Below are 22,577 nucleotides of genomic sequence, written 5' to 3'. Positions count from 1 at the left end.
ACCACCAGCACAAGGTAAATTGCAGTTGTTCATGTTGCCAGCCCTGGGGCTGGAAGGATGCTCTGCACTGAGATCTTCTCCCTAGTGGGGGATGGACGGCAGAAGATTTTTGTGCTCATGTTCATGACTGCACAGAAAAGCAGCTCCTGGCAGGTCCAAGGGAAGGCAAAGCTCATCCTTTAACCCTTTTCCCCTCGTGCAAAGAGCCTGTCACAGACCATAGAGACTGCAGCCTAGATTTTATTGCTTATTAACAGTGCTATAAAGAGTAGCTTTCCTTGAATGCCAGTTTTCCTGTGTATCTACTGCTATGCTGGTTTATTTTGCAGGGCTGGATACTGGGAGGTGCAAACAGACTGGGCATGATGAGAATGAATCAGCAGAGATGCATCTCTGTAAATCCGTCTCATAAACTCATGACTGGGTCTCATGAGTCGTAGCCACTGAACATAAGGAGCATTTTGTAGATATCTTCTTTTCTGCCAAGGCAGAATAGTTTTTCCAAACATCACAAATTCCTCTGGCTGCTGTGGGAAGACACAACCTATTCTGCAGATGCCACCTGCTAATGGCAGACACCCCCCGCCCCCCACCAAGAGGAAGGGGACAAACCGAGTTAATGGGAGTGCTGCAGGACAGTGATGGGTTCACTGAATAGCAAAAAGGCCTTGTGTGATGCTCTGAATGATTTCTGGTCTTTTGTGAATTATTTTCTTTTAGGAAACAGCCCAAACATCACTATTCCCATTAAACAGCCAGGGGAGGGCAGCAGCTGCAGTTGGACTAGGAACAGATCCGAGCTGGATGCAGTCATCTTCCTCCTTCCCACCCTCGAAAGCCAGAGGTTTTTTCCATTCCAGGGCATACAAACGAAAGCTGACTTTGGTTTTTAAAAGCACTCCCTGCTTTTGGAAGTGGGATAGGGTTTATTTAATTCTTCACAGCTCTTAATCAAGTTGCTGTCTCCTTTCCCCCCTCCTTTCTTTGGCCCCTGTCACTGTATGGCGACAAAACACCTTTTCCCTCCACAGCATCCAGTGTCTGGAATAGTTTCTGTTTGCCTCATTAAGTCCCTGCTCCCACAAACATCCCAGGACTGTCAGCAAAGCACTCACTAATTTGTTTTCCAGCTCTGAAGCACATTCTTTTACAAGGTATGAAGGTCAACAAAAGAGGAGAGATCCAGCCTGTGATTAAGGAAGGAAATACAGTTTGGGTTCATTTCTGCATGAGAATTAATGATTTTTATTTCAACTAAAAATGGTTTGTAAATAGTTTAGGTACCAAACATGGTATGAAGGTGTCTGGATCAGTGGTACAGAGATGGTTTATTATGTAGAAGTGCAACCATAAGCCATTCTCACATTTATTTCTTGAGTGACAGATATTTTAGGACAGTCCTAGATGGAGACTTGCTTTTAACAGAACATTAATATCAAACAGTTTCTCTGGATCATGTTTTTCAGCATATAATCTTTGGTCTTGATGATCTTGGAGGTTTTCTTCAATCTAAACCATTCTATGAAGAGAGTTAAAGTGTCTCTTTACTGGACCCATCAGCCACGCAGCTGAAGTGGACTGGGGGTGTGTTTGTATCTATATCCACACTGATTTTAAAAAGAGCAGGATGCCCTATGTGGTGCCTCAGGGATATATTTTTCTTGTGTAACTGTAGCCTGATGTTTGATTTTGTCACTCAGGTGTCCTGCTCATCCATGGCCAGAAGGAGCTGCTGATCCTACCCTTGTCTTACAAAGGAGCCCAGATAACATCCCCAAAGCAGCCAAAGGTCTTGGAAGCTGCTCTGAGATGGGGAACGTACATGATTTCGAAAATTCAGAATATTAGAAGCCTATAATATGCTTAAGCAGGTGGAGGAGAAATAGAACACATAGCAGAAATAGTTTGTAACAGACCACATAGGAACTTGGTTGCCAGGGAAAAGCCATTAAGATAAGATATATTGCAAAGACTCAGCAAAGCAAGACCCAGGTATTGTGAAAATCCTACAAGGCAGAACCTGTGGCTCCAGAAACCAGCCAGGACTAGACAGGTGATTTTGAGCAGGACAAGCTGACCCGAGGGAGAGCCAAACTTCCACTGTGCCTGCCCAAAAGTCAAACAGCAATCACCAAGGAAGACATTCAGCCTTCATGCCAGAGACCCCAGCCCACAACCAGCAGGAGCTGTGGCAGCTAATTATAACACGAAGCGAGAGAAGGCAGAGGATGGGCGGGGAGGGAGGCGTGGGCTCGTGGAATGAATGTGTATTTCCACCTGGAACCTGTCTTGACCAGGTATGCATGGTTTGGAGGAGATATCCTCCCATGTGTCCCTGATCTGTCACCTGATGGAATAAAACATATCTCTCTACAATTTCAAGTTATTAAGCCCTGATTCCCGAAATCAGCTCTTACTGCAGCTGGAAAGACAAACCCTTCACCAGGAGCCAGCGCAGCCCATCCAGGAGCCACTCATTCCTGGGGCAGAGATAGGATCTCTCGCTGCCTCCCCACACAACCACTTTTACATGAGGCTGAAATGGAGGTGTAGCAGCAGAACAAGCCCTGCCTCTGCTTTTACCACCTGCTTATGAAAGCTGGTGTTAGCACTTGTCATAATAATAATAATAATAACAATAATAATAATACTTTGCACTTCCAAACAACCCTCCATCTGCAGCACTCGAGCTGCTGGCAAACCTTTAATTAGATTGTGCCTCCCACCACCCCAGGAAGGAGACAAACATTATCACATTTTTTCATTAGCACCGAGGCTGATGATCAACCTTCAGGGAGAAGATGTTGCAGTTACAGCTGAGAGAAAAAGAAAAAAAAAATTAAAAAAAAAAAAAAAAAGAAATTAAGTTCAATTCAGTGTTTAGCTTTAGGAGCTGGAGGGGGTCAGATACAGCTCTGCCACCTTCAGTCTTTTCCTAGGAGTAAAAGAAGGAGGTATATTCCCTAAGGAACTAAAATGGAATCACATCCATTTGTGCCCACAGTGATTTTAGCATGCCCAGAGTGTCAATGACCTGCTAGGGGATTTGGAAGGATTTGCTATCTTTTCTTTCAACCACATGTCAGAGTTAAATCCTCATTTTTCTCGTCAGGATGGTTTAAAAGAAACCTCTTTTTCTCAGCTGTTTAAGGCACTGAAAACTTCTTTCACTGTCTGTAACTTAAGTTGCCCTTTCTATAGAGGCTTTTTCTCTGGCCTTTACGGAAAAAGGCACATTGATCCTCTGCGTAGATACTTTCCAGCTGGGCCTTGTTTCCTTCTGTCACTCTCCAGCTGTTGGATTCCCACCTCACTTTTCCCCACTTTCTCCAAGGGCTTGACTCCTACTTCTTGGGAAGCAGCTTCTTGCCCTTTGGGGTAGTTGTTTGTAGAGGCGGGTGGTTGTAGAAAGGAAAATTGAGTTGAAAGAGGTCCCCTTCAGCAGATGGTGATGCTGCTTTTTTTCCCAGCAAAAAAGGTATGGTTTTTGTCCTGCATTATTTTCAGGGGTAGGTCTATAAGGAAGAATTCCTATGAGGGTTGTATTTCTCTTTATGTTTGGATTTAATGTTGTAACTAGTTCTTAAGCTTAGGTGAAACTGCATTTGTGGAATTTGCTATTGTGGGCTTCCCAGGACCCTTTTGCAGGTGTACTCATCCCTGTTCCAGTCATCCTGCTTCTCAGGCACCGTTGGAAGTGAATAGTGATGGATGTAGGGCACAGCCTCTTGTTTTCCTCCCTTTCTCCCACTTGATGTGAAGATAATGGGAATAAAAGGCTTATGGCTATGGCTTGGTGGCTTTTCTGGCTGTGCTGGACCACAGCCCATCATCCTGGGGAGGCTGTTTGCTTCTGTGCTGCTCCAGCCTTGGGTTTCTGTGGGGTGTATGGCTCTGGGCAGGGCTGGTCCTGAGGCTTGCTTGGGGTAGATTTGGCAACAGAGTGAGAGAAGTACACAGCTTCCCAGGAGAACTGCTGGTTTGAGAATGTGGCTGCCCCAGGATCAGGGGCTTGGGCAGTGCTCTGGGGCGATGCTGAATGTTTCTGCACCATCACCTTGATGCTGTGGAAGGACATGGGGTCACTCAGGTGGCCTGAGGTATTTATTTGCCTGAAGCACTTGCACTGTTCATCTCTGCAGCCATCAGTGGGATGGGCAGCAGCTTTGAGGTGGCTTGTGTCTATGGTTGCTTGGTGAAGGGCAGTTCCGTGTATTGGAGAGGAAAAAAGGAGTGGAAACAGGATACTGTGTCCTGCCTGCCCATCTTTTGGGGGAGAGAAGGCCATGGCCCCCCACTTCTCACCTGCTGTGGACTGGGAGGTGAAGCTCACAAAGGTTCTGCTCTGGTTTGTGAGTTCCTGGCCCAAAATCTCCTGTCCTCAGGCAACTTTTATGACACTGGACCCCCTAAAAGAGTTATCGTGTCCTTGGCAACCCAGTTCACAGACTTCCAGCAGAGCCCTGTCAGACCTTGCTGCTGCCTTATCTCTTCTTGGCTCTTTCCCCAGTCATTCCCAACCCTATCCTAACAACTGAATATACACGGTTGGCATGGGAACAGGAACCAGCTGCTTATGCTGATTTTTGTGGCAATTTACAGGGGAGTTGTTGGCTGTTTTTTTAACAGCAGACAGGAGGTGGCCCAGGTTGTGAAAGGTGGTTGACTCAGGGTGCTTTGAACTGGCCCATGGGATGTTTGGCTCCAAACATCCTGTCTGAGGGGCACCTCCCCGTGGTGGCTTCTCCCTTTATCTGCCTCTTCTGAGTAATAACCTCCTTGTTGACACACCTGGTGAGGGAGAAGGACAGGCAGGAGTTACAGGTAAACTTTTCCATCCATACATTGGTGAGCAGCTGTGCCATGGGATGGACATGGCTGCTGGAACTTGGAAAGAAGGGACATGGGGAGAATATCCATGAGGGACAAAGTTTCAGTGTAATGAAGGTTGTGGGTGAGGCTGGTGGAAGTGGTGCTGATGGTGCCAGAAATCTCTGGCTTTAGACCCTTTTTAGGGGGGTTATTGTGTTTTGGAGCTGCATCATAGCAGAGGATGGGAGTTGTTCAGGCTGAAGAAGAGAAGGCTCTGGAGAGCCCTTAGAGCCCCTTCCAGTGCCTAGAGGGGCTCCAAGAGAGCTGGAGAGGGACACCAGGAGTGTCAGGACGAGGGAGAATGGCTTCCCACTGCCAGAGGGCAGGGTTAGATGGGATATTAGGAGGAAATCTTTCCCTATGAGGGTGGGGAGGCCCTGGCACAGGTTGCCCAGAGAAGCTGTGACTGCCCCATACCTGGAAGCATTCAAGGATGATGGAAGATTCACAAAGAGAAGACCCTCTCAAATGTCTGCAGCCAGGTGCTGAGCTTGCTCCCTGCACACAAGCTGTCTGTCCTGGAATGCAGATGGTGAAGGGCAGTTCTGTGTATTGGAGAGGAAAAAAGGAGTGGAAACAGGCTACTGTGTCCTGCCTACTTTAGGGAATGCTGGTGTATCCAGAGAGACAGTAGCAATCCCCTCCACTAGTGCAGGTGGGGTCAAAATCATGGATGGTGATGGATCTGGAGCTGCAATGGCTCCAGGGGAGAGCCTGGAATTTGGGCAGGAACATTGTCCAAGCCAAGCCTGAGGAGGCTGCAAGCAGTCAGGCACAGCTCTGGAAGGACAGCAGGCAGCTCCTGTATGGTGATTAGGCAGGAGCATCACAGCCTGGAAGCTGTGGAGGGAGGAAGGGCAGCTCAGGTTATAACTTCTGTCTGCAGCCATATTTCAAGTGCTCTGACAGACAGAGCATCTCCCAGGAGGAATAAATAACCTAGTGTCTCTGCTCGTTCCTGGCTGCCACTTACTTGGAGCTAAATGAGCTTTTATGTGAGTGTGGACTCCAAAGCTGGAGTGGGGAAAGCCAGCAGGTCAGGGGTGTCAGGGTTGGGCTCATTGGGCTGGTCAAGGGGCTCTGTGAATGTGGGGGTTGTTTTCCTGTGCTTCAAATATGTGAGCTGTGCAAGTGGACTGGACTGTTGCTTGGAAACGTCTGATTTTGCTGCAGAGTAGTGGCTATAGTGGCTGTTTAATAAAAGGAGGTGGGATTTTTTTTTTTTTTTTTTTTTTTTTAGTGAGTTACATGCAAACTTCTGCTTGTCTGATGGTGGTTTGGGACATCTCTGGTACAAGAGAGATGTCACAGGACATGACTGGATTCTTGGAATTGTTCAAGGCCAGGTTGGATGGGGTTTGGAGCAACCTGGTCCAGTGGAACATATCCCTGCCCATGGCAGGGAGTTGGAATGAGATGAACTCTAAGGTCCCTTCCAGCCCAAACCATTCTGGCATCTGTGGTGGCTGTTGAAGGGCTGTTTCCAGTTGCTGGGAAGCAAAGGAGACTCATGACAGCTCCCCAAAGCCTTGCTGGATTGGGCTGCAGAGGGGTTGCAAAACAAGAGGGTCCCTGGCACTGCAAGAGCAAGGCTGGGGAGAGGGATGGTCATGGTAGGAGATTCCAGGGACAGGTCTCAAACAGCAGGTTGGGTCTGCTGGTAACTCAGGTGAAGGGAGAGATGGAGGGTGGATGTGGCGTGACAGATCCCCAGGTTAATTCTGGATGCTGGCATGGATTGGAGCAGCCTCTGGAGCTGCAGGTGGAACATGTTTGTCATTTCTGGGCTCTGGAATGTCTCTGCTCTCCTCTCTTCCACTTCATCACATCAAATTAACGTTCCTGACATGTCTCTTCATCAGGGTGCACTCCAACTACAGGCTGCTGCCCTTGCAGTCACAAGTAGGACAATGGTAAAATTTGGTTATATATCATACAGTTGTGCTATGCTTAAATGTGTTTTATTGTTGGTTACCTCAGATGTAGATGTCTCTGCTGGGAAGATGAGTGTCCTGGCTGGTGTGCCCAGACTATAATCAAGAAAGATGTGGGCTCTCCTGAGGCATCAGCCACCTCACCCTAATGCAGGCACCCAAAATAGAGCAGAGAGCCATCCCTGATCCCCAGCTCCTGGATAGGGCATTTCTCACCTACTTGAAAGGCTGTTTAGTAATTTCCATCCTGAAAGGAAACCTTAGCACAGATTTGAGTCTTTCCCAGATTGCCTGTGTCCCAGAGATGCAAAGGATGACAATGGCTTCTACATTCCAGTCCTGTGTTTGCCACTCGGAGCTGAGCCAGTCTGACCCATGTCAGTTCTACAGCTATAACCCGATCTGGAATGTCTTGCAGAGCTCTCCCTCACCTCAGGCACTTGCCACGCCACATCCTATCCTTGTTTTGCAGAGCCTAATTACTTTCTAGCGTGGGAGGACTCGGAGAACATGCTGGAGTTGTTCATCCAGCCTTTGTGATTTGCTTTGGTATTTATAAACACAGTGAGGATGTGATTTGTGATGCAAGGCCAGGTCAGTGTGGAAGCTTTGGGGTGAGTAATGCCTTCCTCTGCACATCTGAGCTGCAGAAAAGGACCAGAAAACCCATGAGGAGGAGAAAAGTGAATCCTCCTCAGGTGGTAGAAGCTTACACAGAGCAAGGAGAGGTCTTTCTGGAGGGAACAAGACAATCCCCAGGTAAAACAATGCTGGAAACACATAGATCATTATTTATTCCTTTCTGTGCTTGCTAAGGAATTTTGGTATGGGCTGAAATACTTTGTATATATAAAGATATAAATTTTCTGTACCTTTGCTCCTCGTCATCCTTCTTGGTTGGTACTCAGATATTCATCTGACTTAGTCAAGGCTTTTTTTATGCCTTCAGTCTTTGAGCTCTTCCTATGGTGAGGAAATCTCTTGTGTCAAATCACCCCTTGTGTGCCACATGAAAGTTGTGTGGAATATGCATGAAACTCTTTTTCCAAATGTTAATGGTTCCTGGGTTGCCTTGTCCTGCACAGCCCAGAAATGCCTTCACTGGCTGGAGCTCCTAATCTAGCACTGAATTTACACCCTGGTAATTGCCTAATTTGAAGCAAGTTTATGGTCTAAGGAAATAATTGTCATGTTGCTTTTTATTGGTAAAAACTTTGTTGTGTTTCCTCTTCTAATAGCTGTTATGCTTTCTTGGGCACTACTGTATTGTTTTCTGGCATGAAGTCCTGATGATTTTATGTGCAGCCACATAAATACATGTATACACACATATACACAGTGGTAGCTTCCCTGTGCTGATATCCCATTTCTGCTATTCCCTGTTTGCAGCTGAGCCATGTGCACCTGCTCTGTTGGGATCTGGGATGCTGAGCAGCCCAACAGTCCCTTGGTGATGCTTAGGTCGGTCCTCAGGCATTGTTTTTCCTTGCAGGTGCACAGAATGAGTCCAGTGCCAACAAGCTTCCTGGGCAGTGCCCTCCGGGGCACTTTCTTCTTCACCTTTGGCCTGTGGTGGTCGGTGCGGTACCCCCTGAAGTACCTCAGGAGGAAAGGTGACGCCGAGGGCCAGCCGGGCCATGGGCGCACAGAGGTCTTCGAAGGCGCAGTCAAAGCTTTCTTTGCTCTAGTAGGTAAGGGAGGGTGATGATGAATCTCTGCCTAAATATCTACTAGCACAGCAGCAACTCTCTCCCACAACACTGGGCCTATTTGTAGTGGGAAACATCTGGCACAGGAGGGCCTGAGGACGTGTTTATAGCATGCCCTGGGATGAGAAGTTTGCTGTCGTTTTCCTGGGCAAACACCCCTACTGCTTCACACCCGCAAAGGAACATTCCCTCAGGCTTGTCATTTCCCTATGTATAAGGAAAAGTGACCTTTTCTCTCTTTGCCCAGGGATACTGGTGGAGCAGTTTGTCCCCACTGGTCCACACCTGCAGCTGTACAGCCCCAAGATGCACAGCTGGACTGACCTCTCCCACTGGCACTACTCCACCATCTACCTCTTCTTCCTCCTCTCTGGCATCACAGATGTGGTCTCACACTCCCCGCTCAAGCTGCCCCCTGGCTTGGACCGGCTCTCGCTGTCCCTGGCTCTGCTTGTGGAAGGTGAATTGCACCTGATGCTAGGGGAGGAGGGGACACAGAATAAGGAATTGCTGCAGTGCTCATGGGTGTGACAGCTGCTGGGCAGTATGGGAGCCACAAAGCCAGACCTGAAGAGGGTGTGGATGCACAGTGGCACTGGCCATGTGACAAATGGCCCTCCCTGCTCCTCTTAAATACGGGTCTAGCCATAGCTGGATGCCACAGGGGATGCTTGCGGGATCTGTGCTTCTCCTGGCTGCCAGCAGCTCTCTCACTCTGGAGTAACAAAAATGTGTCATCCCCCCACCTTGGCTGGATACAGAGGGACAGACCCTGATACAGAACTCCCCACCATCTTTTGAGCTCAAGGTTCCCATCCCCGTGCTCCTCCTGCAGCCCTGGCTGGGACACAGGGCTCCCCACAGGTACAGGGGCACAGGGACTTCCACAGATACAGGGGTTCCTCAGGAGCAGAGCCAGTGCTTGGCTGCCTGGTCATTGCAGAGGGAATATGGTGACTGCAGCTGGTGGCTCTCTGGTTCTTCCCCCCAAGGCAGATCATGGCAAGGCCTGGAGCATAAGAGTGAGTTTTCAAATGATTTTTTCAAAAGAACAAGTGCCAGAGTGTCCTTTGCTAAGACAGGCTGGATCTTGGCAGGTTTGCTCTTCTGTTTCCGTGACTACAGTAACGCTCAGCTGGACCAGCACCTCCACTCCCTGCTGGCCATGGCTATCTTTGCTGGAGCCCTCTGTGCGCTCCTAGAAGTGTTCCTCCGAGATCATATCATCCTGGAGATCTTCAGGACCAGCTCCTTCCTCCTCCAGGGCTCTTGGCTTTGGCAGGTCAGTGGGTATCCAGCATTCTCCTCAGGTCTTTGCACTCAGGAAGATGAGTGGAGTGGGGCTCTCTGCCCCTTTAGGCACATCTGTTGGAGTTAAATTTGTAGGCTGTTCAAATATCTTTGTAAATAAGAAGAGGAAATGAGGCTTAATGACAGAGCTGCCATCGTGGAGAAGTGCATTTGTAACGTAGTAGCATGGACAGATCTGGAATGGAAAATAGAAATTGGAGCCCACAGGGAAGGAAACCATAATCGTGAATTTCTATTAATTTTATTAGGTCCATTTTCTTCCTCTGTTTGTTCCAAGTAACTGGAAATATGTGGAAATCTCTCATCACCCAGCTTTTGGTCTAGGGGGAAATGCACAGACTGGTAATGTCACTTTTTGGTATGTCACCTTTTTCTAGGATGATGGGCTTATCTGCAAGCCCTAAGGATTATCTGCAGAGAATCCATCTCCTCCTAACACCCTTGTGTCAGTAGTTGGGGAAGCCAAGGGCAGCGCCCCAGGTGTTATTTGGGGTTATTGTCCACAGTCAGCTGCAGCAGATGAGCTAAAATCAGGAGGAAAACAGGAGGGATGTACTAAAGCCTGACTTCTCTTTCATCTGTGACCAGATTGGGTTTGTGCTGTCCCCTCCATGGGGAGGACCAGGCTGGGATCAGAGTGATTCCAGCAACCTCTTGTTCCTCACCATGTGCTTCTGCTGGCATTCCATGGGTGCTCTCGCCGTTGTGACCGCCAATGCTGCCGCATCCCGCTGGTATGAGGGGGTTCTGGCACTGTGCATGGGCTGGGGTGGCCAAGAGCCCAATAGTGGGCTGGGAAATCCATGCACCAATGTGCCATGGGATAAGGAGTGTGGGAGTCCATGCATATCTGAGCGTGGCTTGTCTGGAAAGGGTGGGCTCCATGCCACCATAGAACAGCCTTCCCAAGCAGGGTGGGGGGAGCCAGCGGCTCTCACTACCCACAGGTCCCTGACCATTGTCACTGTCTCTCCTGCAGCTGCAATGAGTCCTGCCAGCTGAAATTTGGGGACATTGATGTGGAGTTGGACTGTGGCTTGTGCCTCCATAGAGGGAAGAAGATCTCCAGTGCTGCCTTGCTGCCAGAGAGCAGCTCAGATGACAAATGAAGTTGTGGTGGGCATGGAAATCTCTTCCCTGATGGTTTAGAGCTCTTGAGATGTGGTTTTTAATTAGTCTTCATAAACTACAGCGGCACTTGACACTGGAGCATCAGAAGTAGGCGGCAGGACCCTGAGGTGGAGCATGGCAAGGAATGCAAAGACTTTCCTTCTGCATCCCTTTGGTAGCCACAAGTTCTTAATCCTCTGAGCTGCAGCTCAAGCTGCAGGCTGCAGGACTGTTTTGCTGTTGGAGTCCGACTGGTGTGGAAAATCTGACTAATTTTTTTTAACATTTTCCCTTCTGCTTTCTCAGAAGGGAGCCAAGCCAGCATTCAAAGCTCCTGGTGGCTGTCACTCACTCTGGTGTTAATGGAGAGGGTTTTGTGCAAAGCTGAATGTACAGAGTATCTGTGATCACCAATAAAGTGCTTTAATACATTTCCTCCATGGATCTCTTGAACACCATGCTGCAGGCTAAGGCAATGTTGGCTTCAAAAGGCTTTGGACAGTGGATGAAATATCTGAGGGGTAGGACTGCATATGTGTTAATGTGGACAAATCTGCACAGGGAAGGGTGTGTGACCAGTGGATGGAAAGGTGGCTACTCCTGCTTGTTTATCATCAGAAGCTGAGTTAGGCACACGAGCCAGAGGTTTGGTGTTCCTGGGAGATAGGATGCTTGCTGGGCAGGGTGCTCAGCTGAAAGAGAGACCCTTGAAGCAAAATGATGGTTTCAGCTGGCTGGGGTGGGTGGATGGATGGTCTTGGTAAGTCTCTGAGAGCCCTGCAGTGATCTCAGCTTTCCTCCAAGACCTTTATTCCACCTTGGTCACTTCCAAACAAAACCTTCCAGTTAGGGGCATCACCTTGCTTTTGGGATCTCCTCTTGTTTGCAGAAGAACAGTGTGGGGAGAGATTCTTCCTGTGGGGAGATTGGGAGCAAAACCAAATTTAAAAGAAAGGATTAGGAAGCTTATTGAAAGAGCATCACTAATCATTGTCCAAAAGTTAATCATCAGCATCTAAAATGTTTTTGCCATGCCCTTGGCTGAGGGCTGGGCTGGGTGAACAGGGGAGCACAAACAGCATTGATTTTATTGTCTTCCAACACCTTTACTGTATTCCCCTAAGAAATGCAAGAGCCATTTTAGTCTGAACACATCCCTGCTGTGCTGCACAGGCTGGGACAAAGGAAAAATTCCCCCTTCGCTCAAACCTGTTGCAATTCCCAGCCCCATGGGAGCTCTCTGGAAGAGTGAGTACTGTCTATTTAGTTTCTTATTTTGCATTTTATTTTTATTTTTGTATTTTATTCTTATATTTTCTTCTTTTGGAGCAGGCCTGAAAGAGGACCAATGCTTTATGTCCAGAAAAAAAGCCTTGAGGAGCAGAGAAAACCAAGTAAATGCAGTATTTTGGGCTCCCATATTTGGCACCTACACACAGAGGATGGTTAATTTGGATTCTGAAGCAGACAGCCCTCCTGAGCTATGGTTTCTCCAGGATCTGGTTGCCTTCAAATCAGGCTGATGTGGATCCCCAGTACTGGAGTGAGAGCTTGTAATGTGCTCCATGAAGGTGATGTGCTCCCATTGTTAATAATCCTCCTGGGACTAGAAGTGGGGTCATTGTGTCAAGTTGTTATAGACTGACTGCCTCTAATGGAAAGCCCAGTGCAGAGGTTACAACCTTGTGTACTGAGCTTGGCTAGAAAAGAAGGGGAAAAACAATCTCTTTCCCCTTTGATCAACTGATGCTACTTTTTTCCTGGGGTTTTTTTCTGCCCAAATGTTATCTTTGCAGTGCTGAATCTCTTACTGAGGATTTTGTGACATAAAATGTTCATTTTGTTGGTGATGTTTCTTCTTTCTTTGAATAAATGTAAGAGCAAATAGTAATCATGCTGCTGTATGTTTTGACAAGTTCTGTTGGGATCACACTCCAAGACTGAGAGGGTTTCCTTGAACGGGGCACCAAAATTACCTGTTACCATTTTAGGTGCTAGAGCTGCCCCATATTTGAGATATGATTAATGTTTGTCATATCAATAGAATAGGAAGAAGATATGAGGTTGTTGAGGCTGTGGCTGTTTGTTGAACAGCTCCCAGCTAGCCTGGGTGTGGGATTGAGATTTTCTCTAACATCTCTCTCAGTGAAGCCTGAGTGGAATAAAACTCATTGAGTAGAGAGTCAGCCCATGGCAGGGGGTTGGAATGAGACGATCTTTAACATTCCTTTCAACCCAAACCATTCTGGGATTCCATGACTAGAAAAGATGCAAGTGATCAGTAATGTCCCCATTGTCCACCTAAAACCATTGCTGGTCATGTGCTGTGGACACAGACAACCCTGAAATAGGTGGGAGCTGGACATGTGTTCCATTGCAGTCCCTGCCTCTCCAAGGTGGATTAGGATGTGTGAGTTTACTTACTGGGGACCTCGTTATTTATCATACATAGACCTGACAGATGCTGGTCCTGTTATTTTCTGACAGAACATTAAATTCCTTGTGTAGCTCCTGTGGTCTGTCTGCACTGCTGGTCCCCAGGGAGATGGAGAGATGTGGATGATTTTCCTTTTCCGTGGGCTGTGATTCCCTGAAAATACCTTGGCCAAAAAGCAATGCTCTATCTCTTTGTCACTGCACACATTGTTAAGCTTTAAATGATGCTACATAAGCCAGTATCTAAGGTAATTCTTACCTGCATTTTACCCTTTTTTCTTGCCTATTGGCACATAGAAACACTAAGACTGGTGGTTTTGATGACAAATATTTTCTGCTGCACAATTAAATTTGGAGAATTGATTGAGATATCCAGAACACACGTGCTGAAGTGTTCAGAAGGAACAGGGACCTTTGCTCTACCAGATTGAATTCACAAGGTGTTTCACAGCAAGGGCTGGGAGAATGTCATGGTAAGTTTTCCCATTTCCACAAATCCTCTGCTGCTGGTAAATGTCAGAAATAGGCTTTTACCTTGGAGGAACTGGGCATAGAAACCTTTGGAGGATGGCTGGGTGTAATTTTGGGTTTCCTCTTGCTTCAGCAAGAGAGACTTCTTGAGACCATATGGAAAAGTGCTGCTTTACAAACCCTCGATACTCAGATCTGTCTACAAAGCCTTTTATTGTTATTGATGAGAGATTTGCTGGAGATTCATAATTTGAAGAGGAGCTGAAATTAGCACTTTTTAAGCACCACTAAAATACATTTTTTCAGCTTAATTATTAAACTTAGCTTCCAAATGTAATGCAATTGCTGTTCAGAGGAGAATTGGATTTTCTAGGTCACTCATCTTTTCCAGAACTAATAAATTTTCATTACTTTTTTTTGGGTTTTTTGTAAATCTTAATGCATTTCTTGCCTATTAACTCAAGTGAAAGAAGCAACAGTCAGCAGTACATGGCTATTTTCCCGGGAGGATGCACAACCTGGATCTCACCCAAGGTTGTGGTGAGGCTGCACCTCGAATTGTGTGTTCAGGTTTGGGTCCCTCACTACAAGGAGGGACACGGTAGTGCTGGAGATTGTCCAGAGAAGGGAACAGAACTGGAAAAGTGCTGCCAAAGAGGGGGAAGTTTTCCAGCTCTGGCTGGAGTAATTTTCTTGGGAGGCTGGAGGTTCTGGGATTGCCTGGGTGGTGATCATGAAGTGTTTGGTGGAGAGGAGACTGCTCCTGCTTCAAGGATTTTCTGGGTTCCAGCAAGAGTTACACAGTGTAACAGGGGTGATAAACCCACTCTCAATTGCTAATGTATTTCCACTGTACTTGGTGAAACTTCAGACCAGCAAACCATTTGCTGAATGCATGTGTATAATGAGATGCTCAAATATAATGAACCTTAAGAGTTAGAGTGGCATTATTGAAAAATATACAGTTTTCCCCTGGATGTATCATCTGTGGGGTCTCATAGTGCTCACCTCTTTCCTGACATGTCTATGAATTCTTGGTAGGTGTTTCTTTTCCCAGCACTGCTTTTAAAATAGATACCAGTGACTGTGTTTCGTGGGGGGAAAGAAAATTTAAATATCCAGGTGTGCCAATGTGTTTCACCAAAAAATTTGCCCTGTTTATTAACCTTAATAATATTTATTTTCTCTGCAGGCCATAGGGAGGTTCATGCACTGTGTGAGTACTGAGGCTGGTGTTAGGATGCCTCCTGTACCCAGTCTCTGCTGCTTCTGTGAGGTGTTTTGTATTCACTAGGAGCATCCTTTTCAGCACAGTGGAGTCTGGTGAGATGGTTATTACACATCCTACTGATTTCCAGAAAGCAACTTGGAAACACCTTCCATGCAACTGTTCAAATCTGGTGAACCTTTTGTCCTCAGACACCTCAGCAAACCTAGCTCATCTTTGGAGTCTCTAACTGCAACAGCAGCCAGGCTTCTCTCTGCCTTCTTGCCTCAGTTTTAAGTTGGATATAAAGAAAGTTTTTTCTAATATCCAGTACTTTCCTCTGGTTTGACTGTGTGTGCTGGGAGAGATACCCACATATGGTGATGTTGTGGTGGGGGCATGAGTTACCTGGATTTGAACCATGAGCTGCCAGCACTACTTGTCTACCTAGCTTTAAGCCATCAGTAGTGTAGCAAAACCAGGAACAGCTGCTCTCCAGAACTGGTGCTGGAAATTGCTGAAAGAACAGCAATTGCCTCTTGTTCACCTCCCTATACTGGTGAGTTCAATTGCCCCTCATTTCTCAGGGTCATACCTCTGGAAAATAAAGTATGTAGTTCTTGCATTGATGCATGAGCATAGTGAACATGTGTAATTTGAATCTATCTAATAACACTTTTATTTGATTTGCAGAATATTTGTGATTCATCTTTCTGCTGACCTGATGTGTTGCCCTACAATGTGCTACCAGTGCTCCATCAGCTGCTGAGTGCTGTCACTGCCATGAAAGGGTGGAAAAAAATGTCCATTCTTGCTGGGTTTAGGTGGTTCTTTTTTCCCCCCTGTGGGCTGCTGGCATCTGGATACAGCTCTTGTTTCTTCCTTTGTTTCTTCTTTTGTTTCTTCCTTTGTTTCTTCCTCTGTTTTTTCCTCACTGGGAGATTCTATTTGCAACACAATGGATAAAACCCACTTAATTCTGCAGTTTATCAGAAAAAAAATTCTACCTGGACAAGCTGTGGCACAGCTCAGGTGATGGCTGGATCTTAACTACACCTTGGGCCCCAGTAATGTCACAGAAACAGAAATTTTTATTCTTAAATGTGAAACCGATTTAGTTTATCTTAAAATTTAAAGGATTTGTTTTAGATTGTGTACTGTTGTACACAGGGCCAGGAGTTTGAGTTTATTTGGTTTTAAAAAGAGATTTTGTTAGGGTTAAAAAAGGGGTTTAGGGGTTTAAAAGAGCAAGTTTTTTAGGTTTAAGAAGTTTTTGTATTATGCTGTAGTTCTGCTTTAACCTAATGTCGTATCAAATATTTTTTGTTGCAGAAGCCTTTGGAAGGTGGGAGCAGAAAAGAGTTGGCCTTTCCTAGAGATCCAGTGAAGAATGGAATATGCTCAGCTACTGGTTTTAATTATTGACTGAAGGAAAACTAAGTTACTCTGTACATGTCTATATTTAAGTTTCCTAATGTTCTGTAGCAAGTTCCAGGTAAAATTTGGATTTAAAAGGGAAAATAAGAACTGGAGATATACTTCCCAGCTTAACTCTTGGAGGCACAGCTGTAGAGTTTAATTAACCAATTGATTAGTTATCCTGAGCACATGGATTACTTGATAGAGCTTCTGTAGAAACCAGTTTTATATTTTAGACCAGCTTTAACAGTAGAGCTGGAGCCTCTCCAACAGCACTGGATGTGTAAACATGACTGTAAAGCTGTTTTGTGGGCAAAGAAATTCCTGTTCTTCTTTGGGTAGAGAACATTTATTCTGTGTTTTGTGTTTAATTGGAAGAGGAGAAGCTTCACAATTAAAGATGATTTAGATGAAGTGCATGGGATCTTTGTTCAAGCAAAATGCAACACCCTTAAAATAAAAATAAATATTTTAAATTTTATAATAAAATAATTTTTAAAATAAAAGTAGAAAAAAAAGCAATTTTTACTTTGCTTTTAATTTTTGCTTTAAGCTTTGCTTACTTTTATTTTCATTTATTGTTATTTACTTTAATTTTCACTGTTTTCTTTTTGCTTTTATTTTCAGTTATTTTTATTTTTACTTTATTTTTTAAAATATATATATTTAAAGAGAAAAAAATTAAAATCCAGACACCACCAGCTCCCCCCAGACTTGTGCCACCCCAGCCAAAATCCAAACAGCTGCAATAGGTTCCGCCCTGATGTTTACTACTGCAAAAATGAAAATTGCAGCTGTTCCACCCCCTCACCTAGAGTTTATACATTAAAAAAAAGCCTCCCCAGTAAAAGAAGTGAAACACCAACTACCTCAAACTGTAGTCCTCTGGTGTATTAGGCATCCAAAACCACGGAATATCAAAAAATTCTTCCATGTGAGCCAAATTCTGTCCTTCATCAGAAAAAATTGACTATGATTTCCATGCTGAAGCTCCTTTTTTAAGCAAGATATTCGAAATGTACCAGCAAAGTGTCGTGGTGGATGGACGCATCCCCGGTTCTATATAGCTTATATATATATATATATATATATATATATACATATATGTATAGTCTGTAGAAGTAAAGAACACTTGAACATCCTCAAATACCCAGTGTCTTGGAAAAATATGAACTGACAGCACAGGAATAAATGCACCATCTACACTCAGAGTGTGATTCAGAACACAAACTGGGCCATTGGAAATTCAAGTGTTCTCCGCTTTTTAAAAAATACACGTGAGTAAATAGGCCTGAAATTGCATTACAATAACTTTTCCCATCTGTGGCTTGTAGTTCTTGATACAGCATCCTGAAAAACAAAAAGGATGCTTCAAGTTCAATCCTAAAAGCTGGTTTTGGTGATCACTCTTCAAAACAAGGAGAAGGCAATTAGCAAAAGATAGAACAAACAACATTCCCAGAACCATGAGCAGACAAAAGCACTAAACACATAATCTGTACAAAAAGGATTATTAAGTAACTGGAATAGCTGGAGGCTGGATCTGTCACCAAGCCTTGCGATTGTCCCAGTCTAGTTCTTGACTGTCAGTACTGGAGTGAGCTGCAGTGATTTACTTGTGTCATGAGCAAGGGGTAAACCCAAAATTCAGTTCTCAAAAAACCTCAGACCACTGGGAATCCATCCCAGCAGAAAACAGCTGGATCATTACTTTACCTGCAGTTTATTTCTTTTCCAGTGTCAAAGTACTCATATGTACTTAACATAAGGAGTGTTTCCTTCCTTGTGCCTGCTGAAAACTGATGCCCATAATTATGTATTCACAGGATAACACAAAATCTAGAACAGATGATCCTGTTATATCCAAAAAAGTGACAGCAAAAGATGGACAGCAAAGGCTGAGCCCCAGAAAAAGGGCTGCACAAAAATAAGCTTGCCTAGAGGAGGAAAAAAGGACAATATTTCCCTGTGGCCTGCCCTCAAGGTGGAGTAGGGATTCCCCCTTTAGACTTTCCTGGCCTCAGATAATCACATAGCTTTTCCTGCCCCAAAATTCATGGATACGGGCAAGAGAGCTGCTGCTGAAAAAGGCAGCGTAATACTCGACCATGCAGAGACCTGCTCTGACCCAAGCTGAGAGTTCAGTGTGATGCCCTCCAGAACCTCTTTCCAGTCTTCATTTCTCCATGAGCCTACACCAGCTGCAGGATTATTCCCTGCTGGACCACCACACTGAGAAAACAATTATTCCTCACCTTGCATTTGGTGAGGTAGTGCCAGCCCCAGGAGAACCAGCCCCACTCTGTTCTCCACAGCAGGAAGCAGAGTCAACGCACAGAAGGACAGCTTGTCCTCTCCCCTTTCAAGCCTTTACAGCACTTTCTCCCTGCAGGTGCCTTCTCTGACGTCCCTGTGTGTGGGAAGTGGATGGACAGAAAGCTCCCAAGGCCTGTGTGCGCAGGCTCAGAGATAGAGAAGGACACAAAGTTTGACTTAAGACCTTGGAAAAGGCTTGAAGATTTGGAACAATGAAGTTACACAGACATGAAGCAAGAATGTGGGTTTATACTTTAAGCTGAAATATGTTTTAAGTAGAACTGTGCTTTATGTAAGTGAAAAAAAAAAAAGTTGAGCAAAATAATGAAAAATTTTAAAGTTTAGCAATAGAGCTTGCTCTAGAGTTAGTAGGAACCTTAAGATGTAGCTGTGTAAGTTTGTGTAGCACTATATGGTTACATAAGAAAAGATGTATTGCAGTCGAGTCATGTAATACACAACAGTTACTGATTGGTGTAAAAAATTATTAGTGAGCTTTGTGGAAGTAGTTGTGTTGCGGGTTAGGTGTCCTTCCTTTTGTTCCTTCTCAGCTATGGAATTTTTACCCATCAGTGTCAGGAAAATCTGACTGCTGGTGCTTAATGGGTGCTTGAGAAACACAGCTCAGCTGGGGGGAGGTGAGGGGAAGGGAAGCAGGAGAAAGAGAGGGCAGGGGCAGCTGGAGGCTGGCTGATTTCTTGGGCTGAAGAGCAAGACACTCTCTCAGAGCTGCTGTGGTCTTGGGAGAAAGGAATTCATCATCACCCAGACGGAGCTGCTGCTTCTTCCTCTTTCCTCGTGGGCCTCGCACCCCCCTGTCCTGCCGGGACGTGTGGCAGTGCCAGCCACCACCGCAGAGCTGCTGATCCACCTCAGCCACCGGGCCGGGATCTCAGCTCATCCCTGCTGTTCCAGCCGAGTGTTCCTCAGAGCCCTGCAGGAGCACCGGCACTGCCCGCCCGAGGGGGTTTGTGAAGCAAAGCTTCTCCTCCATCCTTCCCCGTCTCGGCCGAGAAAGCTGTCACGGGCTCCCTGGTTCTGTTTTGTTGTTAATGCTGCAGTTATTGTTGTTTGTTTGCCTTGTTATACATACTAGTAAAGAACTATTATTTCTATCCCTAGATCTCTGCCTGAGAGCCCCTTGATCTCAAAATTCAGAGGGAGGGGGTTTACATTTTTCATTCCAAGGGAGGCTCCTGCCCTCCTGTCGTGGTTTTAAATCAGTAACTAAAAAATTACTAGAAAACTTACTTATTTCTTGCTGTAAGATATAGATTAGAACAAGAGCAAAACAGGCTTAAAACTTAAAAGGAATAAAGAAAGTTTATTAACAAAACTACAAGAATAAGAACACCAGAATAAAACCTCCAGAACAACCCTTTTCTCCCCCACTACCCAACTATTTCCTTGTTCACATGACAATATAGAGACAGAAAACTTTGGAACTTTGGTGTTTAAAACAGTCACAATTCCTGCTAGAGTCTTTTCATCAGCCTTTGTAGAGGAACGGAAGTCTTCTTCTGCTAATCTATGGAGTTTCTCACAAGAAAGCTATTTCTGATATAGCTTTCTATTTTTCTGATGCCAGCTGCCCGCAAATCTGTCATCAGAGTTCACTCCCCCCATTTCACATCACTCTGAGGTGTGTATGGGTAAATGAGTCTAGGGATGTCATTTTAAGGATGAGTTATTCAAAGGCAAAAGTTCTTTTCATCTGTCTCTGTGAGCTTCCCTAGAAAACAGAAGTTTTCTCTTTGCCTCAAGCGGCCCTAAATCTTCAACTACTACTTCTCCCCCCTCTGTCCCAGCACCTCACTGTATCACAAATACTCCACCTTTTGCTCAAAATCCAAACTTTGAACACTCCATTCCTCCCAATATACTCTGTCATGAATTAAAGGTGTTTTTTTCAGGACACTATTGTCCATCTCCACAGCTTTAACAGAAAAATATTTCAGTTTATAAAGCATCACCTTATTCTCTACTTTTTCTGAAGCTTAATTCTTTTCTTTACTGTCTCTGATAGTTTATAAAGTCTCTTTACATGTTGATTACTCTCTTTTTCTTTCTCTGGAAAAAAGGATTAATCAGCAAGTCTCATCTGGGTAATGCAAAGGTTCAAATCTTGCCCAGGCTTTGTAGATGGTTCTGTGATCTCTGCCAGAGCAGCAGCTGGAGTTGTCTGCGATGGAAGATTCTTCATGGCTGCTCTGGAGAGTGTGGTCACTGTCTCAGCCTGCCACAGGTCAAGAGCTTTTTCCTTCTTTACTCGGCAGTTTCTGGTGAATTCAGTCCCAGCAAAAACTGCAGCCGAGGCAGGGACCGGCCTGGCCCGGCCAGAGCCCGGGGCAAGCCCCGCAGGCCCCATCTCCCGGCCGGGAGCCGCGGCAGGCCCAGCCCAGCCCCTGCCTGGGCCACATGGGCTGGGCAGGGGACGGGAATCCAGCTAAAGCTCAGTTACCTTTCACAGCCAGGAAACAAAGAGACAAAGAAATTCCCAGCCTTAGGGCTTAAGGTGGTGTTCACCAGTTGATCTCACTTTTCAATGGTTAAAACTGCTGTCAATTCTTAGAAATGGCCAGCTGTTGGCTAGGAGAAAAAACTCCCATCAGCCACCAGCAGTTTTAACTTCCTTAGGTGTTTCTCTTTGCTTTCTTAAATGCCAATCTATCACACCTCCCTAGCAGACACCTGTCTTCTAAACCAAGACAAGTTGATTAGCTAAGAAATTTATAAAAGATATTGTAACTAGAATTAAGACGCCGTCTGATGTGATGGCGTTGGATGTAATATCTTAAATGTCTCACCCTCCCATGAAACTGATTATACAATAAACTATTTTTTAAAAAGTCTCTCAGTCGTCCCTGTCTTGATAATCCCAACACAAACACTTTCAGCTAAAAAAATAAATCCAGCCTGGCACCATCCAAGAGACCAGAGTTTCCCTTTTTTTTGAGCTTGCCATAGACAGAACCCTTCCTCTCAGAGACCTTGAAGGAGAATACTCCCAACAGCTGCTATGATGTAATCCAGAAGGGATATTAAATCCAAATTAATCATCTGCATTGCCCTTACTCCTTGCTGACACTCTCCAAAGCACCAGAAGTACCTTCAGTGTCTTCAACATCAGAGTGATATGTTTTACAGGGAGAGATCCTTCACAGCCACACACACATGGGATGGGCAGGAAGTTTAAAGCCAAGAGTAAACACATTCAAAGCCTAAGGTATTTCGCTTCCTGCTGCAGTCAGGCAGAGGAAAGCCCCTGGTGCGCAGGCAAGGACTCAGAGTAGGGAATAGATGTGCTCCCTGCCAGGGAATGTTCCCAGGGAGCAGGTGAAGAGGAGGAAGGAAATCCCTGCTGTCACATGAAACAGGTGAGATGCTCCTGAGAAGTTCCTGCCTCCAGAGTGGCCTCCAGCCCAAGTCCAGAGGATGGATTTGGACCAGCTGATGTTGCTCCCAAGACTGCAAGGGCGTTAAGGATGCCAGAAGGATGGATCACTCCCAGGTAAACTGACCCTTTATTCCTTCAGCTCCCACAATCAGGGATCATATGGGGAAATCTAAGGCATAGAAACAGAACTTTGGCTAATGCTCCTACCTTCCCACAGCACAGCCAGGCTGTGGAACCCAGAGCTCCATGAAGCTGTAACATGGGAGGATGAGGAAGCATTCAGAAAACTGGGATATCCCCAAGCTGTTCCAGTCAGACATAGCAATTCAGGTATTAAATTCCACAGACTGTCCCATCACCTTGTCCCCTTAAGGGTCGCTACCCCCTCCCACTGA

General features: G+C 45.6%; 1 protein-coding gene across 1 annotated transcript; it reads left to right on the top strand.

The window, feature by feature from the left end:
- The first annotated feature begins 7,453 nt into the window (after positions 1-7,453).
- On the top strand, positions 7,454-10,935 carry LOC131588300 (transmembrane protein 45B-like). The gene is made up of 6 exons (XM_058857062.1): positions 7,454-7,565; positions 8,299-8,497; positions 8,763-8,975; positions 9,613-9,797; positions 10,415-10,560; positions 10,806-10,935. The coding sequence occupies exons 2-6, from the start codon at positions 8,308-8,310 to the stop codon at positions 10,933-10,935; spliced, it is 864 nt and encodes a 287-aa protein (XP_058713045.1). The 5' UTR covers positions 7,454-7,565; positions 8,299-8,307.
- The last annotated feature ends 11,642 nt before the right edge of the window (positions 10,936-22,577 follow it).

The sequence above is a fragment of the Poecile atricapillus genome, chromosome 25, assembly GCF_030490865.1.
Source record: "Poecile atricapillus isolate bPoeAtr1 chromosome 25, bPoeAtr1.hap1, whole genome shotgun sequence".
NCBI classification, from domain to species: Eukaryota; Metazoa; Chordata; class Aves; order Passeriformes; family Paridae; genus Poecile; species Poecile atricapillus.
Note: the sequence above shows the minus strand (reverse complement) of the source record. Positions and strands in the feature narration are given on the sequence as shown.